The sequence below is a fragment of the Anopheles aquasalis genome, chromosome 3 (genome assembly GCF_943734665.1).
Source record: "Anopheles aquasalis chromosome 3, idAnoAquaMG_Q_19, whole genome shotgun sequence".
NCBI lineage: Eukaryota > Metazoa > Arthropoda > Insecta > Diptera > Culicidae > Anopheles > Anopheles aquasalis.
Window position 1 is genome coordinate 54,012,462 of NC_064878.1, and position 6,087 is coordinate 54,018,548.

Sequence of the window (6,087 nt, forward strand, 5' to 3'; positions counted from 1 at the left end):
GAAATCCGTCCCCGTCGATTATCTAATAAAACTCGTTGGAATAATCAGACGAACCAGCGAGCCAGCCACCAGCAGCACTCGGCTCTAATCACGAGCATGATAAGCGTGGTGTTTGTGGTTGAGTCTGGCGCATCTCCGCTGTGCCGACATCAGTCGCATAATAAGGCACTCGCAGCCGGGCCAGCGATCATCAGTATCAAGTTGCAACTCCTCCGTGATGGCTGAAGAACGTAAAGTGTCGGTTACGCTGCCCGCAGGCACCATTATCGGTCAGAAGCTTGCACTGCCCAATGGAGACGATTGTTTCACCTTCAAGGGTGTACCTTACGCCAAGCCTCCGTTAGGCGAACTTCGTTTTAAGCCACCGGTTCCGTTGGAAAAGTTCGCAAGTGATCCGCTGGAGTGCCTTACCGAGGGCCCATGTAGTTACGCCGATGATTCCCGTTTTCCGATGCCATTCGTCGATCACAAGTCGGAGGATTGTCTCTATTTGAACGTGTTTTCGCCGAACCTGCAACCGGATCAGGCGCTTCCGGTGATGATATGGATTCATGGTGGAGGATTTTTTGCCGGATCAGGACACTCGAGTATGTACCATCCGGAGCATCTAGTGCAGCAGGGTGTGGTCGTCGTTACCATCAACTATCGCCTGGGGCCGCTCGGATTTCTTGCCCTTCCAAGCGTCGGCATAAACGGCAACATGGGACTGAAAGATCAGCGGATGAGCTTCCGGTGGGTACGGGATAACATCGGACGGTTCGGTGGCGACCCGGAAAATGTCACTATCTTTGGAGAAAGTGCCGGAGGGGCCTCGGTCCATTTGCATTATCTCAGTGAGGGATCGAGGTAAGGATCGAGCAGAATCTATCTTCACGAACACATGATCATTTTTTTCAAATTTTTTTTCAAAAAAAATAGAAAATATTTCCATAAGGCAGTGGCTCAATCGGGGACAGCTTTTAATGAGTGGGTATGGCAACGGGAACCGGAACGTCGTGCCCGAAACCTGGCCCGACTTCTCGGAGCGTCCGATAATGATACGGATGAGGCCGTTCTCTCAACACTGATGGCTGCTTCGGCCGAGAAAATGACCAGCCTGCAGTACCAAGCCATGACCGAATACGAACAATCGTGGCTGCTTTGCTTTCCCTTCACGCCGGTTATCGAATCGGATGCCATCGGTAGCGAGGATGCCATTCTGACGGAACATCCGGCCGAGGCAGCCAAACGAACGTTCGAGAAAGAAATTCCGCTCATGCTGGGTACTACACAGGAGGAAGCGATCGGTTTGTGGAGCTTCGTGGTAGAGAAGCTCCCGATGTTCCAGAGTGACCCCGGCAGACTGCTACCGACAACACTGAACGTTCGGGATGATGACCAGGCCCGCAAACGCGCCACCGAGCAGACGATAAGTTTCTTCCTTCACAATCGTCCCATCGCAACCGAGACTATCGCGGATATAATTCCGATTTTGAGCGACAATTTTAACACGTACGCCGCCTACCTGGCAGCTGAATTGCATGCACGGTATCAAAGGTAACAGACTGTGCGTACTACCGTTCTGCGGAGGTAATTCCTGAAATGTAACATTCCCTGTTCCAGTGCACCCTTGTACTGCTTCGTGTTCTCGTATGTGGGCGAGCTGAACGTGTTTAGAAGTCATCTTAACATACCACCAGAGCAAACGGCCGCTTCACACGGAGACGATGTCTACTATCTGTTCAGGTGAACCTGCGACAACATACATCAGTATGCTTCTTGCTAATCGCATTGCTCTTATACACAGCTCCAGTCTGATGAACACACAATCCGTCGATGAGGGCTCAGATGCGGCGAAGTTTCGAGCATTTTGTTGTCGTATATGGACGGAATTTGCTCGCACTGGCACTCCCCGTACCACCGTGGAACAATGGAGCACGGTCCCGAGAATGAGCGGTACGGATACGGCCACAAGATTCAAGCTACCGGCCCTGGAATTGAAAAGCACCACGCCACTCGACAACACAATGGTCGAGGATTGCTTCACCGAACGGTTCCAGTTCTGGAACGGACTGTTTGAACAGTTCAATGGATCGCATCTGCTCCCAAAAGTAGATTAAGCAACGCTCCGTCGTCAGAAACAAACCGATGGCCATTTATGCGTCTTTATTAAACAAAATACCCAAATACCCCTGTAACAATCTCACGTATCCTCATAGTTTCACTTTAAGGAAATTTTCGTTCCATTTTCTATAAACCCCTCGCCAAAAATCGATCCGCTCTTTGGCCGGATTAACACCCATCTTCAACTCTGCCCCAATGTCTAAATACTTGAGCTGGAACGCATCTGCCGGAGCACGGGCATCTATTTTATCGACCGGTTCCCATCGGCACGATAGCCTGCCATCGGTGGCCGGCGTCGGATTGCCGTATTTGGCAAAGTTGGTCCACAGTCGGCACATGGTACGCCGCACACGGCCAGCTGGTGTGTCTTGCTCAACGTCAAAGTCCGCCAATCGCATTCTACGGAAGGGAAAAGGATGGGAAAATAACAGCAAAATGACAATAACTTTTTCCCGGAGTGTCCGCTAAACTAACGAAGACTTACTTGAACAGATATGAAAGCTCATCCGCGTGGCACGCACCCGGGATCTTGAGCTGAAGTAGCCGCTTGTACATGTTCAGCTCACCGTCATAGGAAAAATCGTAGTAAAACATCGGCGAACGGTGTTGGTAGCGGGCGTGCAGCTCAGCGCACGTATTGGCCAGTATTCCGAAATGATAATCCGTCATCAGATCCGCCAGCTGATTGACTGTCGACTTATTCACGCCGTTCGTACCGAAGTAGAATTGTTTGATTTCGTTGCCAAGCTGCTCACAGGCAGGATTCTCTGGTGCTACGTTCACCGACCGTGGTACCATCCGGGCCATATCGTTGTCGTAAAGGTCCAGCTTTTTCGACGCATCCAGCATCATGATGATACCCTCGCCATTATTGTTTCCCATCATGATCGGAATCTCCGGTAGCTCGTTCTGTTGCTGCATAGCAACGATCGGATGAACCGCTACGATCGTATCCGGTCCTATGCTTTCCTCCACGACAGGCTTGAACGGCATCGGCAATCCGCGGCGCTTCTCATCGGGCGAGAGCGTGCTGACCATCAGGCCCATCAGCTCGACATGGCTGGCCGCCATCAGCGTACGGTACACCTGTTCATCAGTTTTCGCCTCAGGGTCGAGCAGCCGCGCCAGAGTGCGTGTTCGTTCCACGGAATCACGTTGCATTGCCCATTCCATGACGGATACACCACTCTCACAAATTGCTTTGTGAAAGTATTTCCTTTTTTTCGAAAAAAAAAATGGTTGAAAATGATCACCCGTTCGAGAAGATAGGTTCTGCTCGATTCTTACCTCGATCCCTCACTGAGAAGATGCAAATGAACCGAGGCCCCTCCGGCACTTTCTCCAAAAAGTGTCACATTCGATGGATCGCCCCCGAACTGGCCAATGTTTTCGCTCACCCATCGCAGTGCCATCCGTTGGTCTTTGAGACCGGCATTCCCCTCGATTCCCTGGCTCGGCAGATGCAGAAAGCCCAGCGAACCAAGGCGATAGTTTAGCGTGACCACAACGATGCCCTCCTGCAGAAGATACTCCGGTGAGTAACTAGAAAGACGACGTTCCATAAGTTACGGCTACTTTTCGGGGACAAAACGAGTGCGTCATTACCAGTCACTGTTGCCGCTGCCGAACATAAATGCCCCACCATGGATGAACACCATAACGGGTAGGGAATGACCCTGTTGAGCGGGATCTGGGGCCGGGGTGTACACGTTGAGATGCAGGCAGTCCTCGGAACCTTCCAGCTCCTGCGTGAACATATTCCGGCTAAAGCTCACATCACGCTCGGTGCTACAGTCCAGCACCGGGGACGTAAATCGGTCTAACGGTTGCGGTGCTCGGAAACGCAGCTCTCCAATAGGAGGCTTGGCGAACGGTATCCCTCGGAAGGCATGAAACAGGCCGCCATCCGGAAGGACCTCCTTCACCCCACAAACCGTTCCCTGTTTTACCTTCACATTGACGCGATCGACGTTTCTCATCTACGGTAGGGGAAACAGAAATGGAAAAGCGTATTAGAGCGACGGTTCCGATCCAGTGGTGGCCAATTCCCAGGTGGGTCACCTTTATACCAACGATGATGGCCTTACAATGACCACCAGCTGCAAGGCTAATCTTATGTTCCGCGAAGTGCGTGCGAGTTATCAAGCGGGCGATAAAGCAACATTATGCCATTTCATGCCGCCGAGAGGGGTAGTGCTGGTTTTCTAGGGCTACTAGAAGGTCCAAAGGTTGATGTCGGCGGGTGGGGGTGTAATTTTTGCAAAGTGCAGCACACAATACTTGCCCAAGCGAAACCGGTCGTGCAGAAAAGGCGAGCGTGTCTCAGTGCAGGAGTGCTTAGCTTAAGCATAATATTCATTAAGTCTCACTTTTTTCACGAGCACTCCTACCGAACCTCAAGCATCACTCGTCCTTTCGTCTTTTTATGGGTTTGCGGTCTCGTAAAACGTGGAATAGTCCATCCAAAACGGGTTTTAAAATCTTTTTTAAGTTTTTTGCACGACCTAGCCAAAGGTAAACAAACTGTTGTCAGAGTGACGTTTGAGGTCAATGACATCAAGGCATTCAAAATGGCAGTTATTGAGAGTTTGAATTCGAGAGCACGCTTTTGGTTGCACTCAAGGATGATTCGGTCAATTCTCTAGAATTCCCTCTGAAGTTGACCTCCTTTAAAGTGCAATCATCCTTTGCGTGCCGACAGTGCGATCATGCATAGATTGCCAGAGCCATTTGCAAAACGCGATCCTTGCTGCTCTGTTGCACGTCCGAGCCGGGCTCGATGAGCAATATATACTCTGCCCTGGCCCTGCCGGCCATACAGAGTTTGTTACCAACACCAATCTCCTCGATAATGTTTTCAAAGCGTTCCACCTTCCTTTGGAATCGCTCCAAGAAGATCATACCGGATCTGGTTCGAAAAGTAAGCGGACCAACCGGGGCACCTGTGGGTGTTTCGTTCTGCTACCCGCCTTTAACCGCGTGTGTTTTCTAATGCTCCCCATATAGATGAGTGGTCATAGTCGGATTAATGTGAAACTAAACGGTGGCACGGTAAGCGGCGTTGTCGAGAAGTTACCAGATGGAAACGATTTTTGTGCCTTCCGCGGTATACCATACGCCAAGGCACCAATCGGTCGGAACCGTTTCCTGGCAGCCGAACCACTGGATCGATTCCCTGTCCCCGTTCTGGATTGCAGCACCGAACGGGACACATCGGTGGCAAGGAATCCATTTAACCAAAAATGGCAAGGATCGGAAGACTGCTTGCATCTTAACGTGTACACGCCCCAAAAGCATCTGAAGGGTCATCCCCTTCCGGTGATGGTTTTCATCCATGGTGGTGCCTTCAAGTATGGAAGTGGAAATGGTGATTGGTAAGTCGGTGCGTTCCCGGGACAGAGAAGATGACCGGTGTAACACGTGGCCTCTCTGTTCACAGCCACTCACCGGAATATCTTCTCGAGCAGGATGTCGTCGTGGTAACACTCAACTATCGCCTTGGTTCGCTGGGCTTTCTGCATCTTCCGAGCCAAGGAATCGAGGGGAATGCCGGTCTCAAAGACCAACGGATGGCACTGCGATGGGTGAGCGAAAACATTGGCCAGTTCGGGGGCGATCCATCGAACGTGACACTGTTTGGAGAAAGTGCCGGAGGGGCCTCGGTCCATTTGCATCTTCTCAGTGAGGGATCGAGGTAAGAATCGAACAGAATCTATCTTCACGATCACGTGATCATTTTTAACCATTTTTTTTTTTTCGAAAAAAAGGAAATATTTTCACAAAGTAATCTGCGAGAGTGGCCATTCGCTATCAGAGTTTGCAGTGCCCAATGACACTCTCGGGAACAGTAGGCGTCTTGCCAAGCAGATCAACCCGCTAGCGGAGTCGGATGCCGTAATGCTCGAGAGTCTCCGGCAGGCATCTCCGCGAACACTGGCCGATATCGGCCACCGTGTCGTGGCAGAGGAACAGCGTGACCGTGGA

At 51.1% G+C, this 6,087-nt stretch overlaps 2 protein-coding genes across 3 annotated transcripts in view; one reads left to right on the top strand and one right to left on the bottom strand.

Annotated features, from left to right (window-relative positions):
• The first annotated feature begins 213 nt into the window (after positions 1–213).
• The window catches only part of LOC126576787 (uncharacterized), a 6,771-nt gene continuing 897 nt past the window's right edge, over positions 214–6,087 (top strand). Inside the window, exons 1-7 of the mRNA XM_050238092.1 lie at positions 214–846; positions 919–1,536; positions 1,603–1,725; positions 1,787–2,096; positions 5,110–5,477; positions 5,543–5,797; positions 5,871–6,087. The exon at positions 5,871–6,087 is cut by the window's right edge and continues 512 nt beyond it. Coding sequence (XP_050094049.1) covers positions 218–846; positions 919–1,536; positions 1,603–1,725; positions 1,787–2,096; positions 5,110–5,477; positions 5,543–5,797; positions 5,871–6,087 — 2,520 coding nt within the window. The 5' untranslated portion in view covers positions 214–217. The remainder of the gene's footprint in view (positions 847–918; positions 1,537–1,602; positions 1,726–1,786; positions 2,097–5,109; positions 5,478–5,542; positions 5,798–5,870) is intronic.
• Positions 2,111–4,611, bottom strand: LOC126578084 (juvenile hormone esterase). 2 transcript variants are annotated; one of them, XM_050240313.1, is made up of 5 exons: positions 4,473–4,611; positions 3,709–4,082; positions 3,391–3,645; positions 2,588–3,319; positions 2,111–2,502 (listed from the first exon to the last, which is right to left on the bottom strand). In XM_050240313.1, the coding sequence occupies exons 2-5, from the start codon at positions 4,080–4,082 to the stop codon at positions 2,193–2,195; spliced, it is 1,671 nt and encodes a 556-aa protein (XP_050096270.1). In that variant the 5' UTR covers positions 4,473–4,611; the 3' UTR covers positions 2,111–2,192. The 2 variants fall into 2 exon arrangements, with proteins under 2 accessions (XP_050096270.1, XP_050096269.1); XM_050240312.1 differs by lacking the exon at positions 4,473–4,611 and adding an exon at positions 4,165–4,396.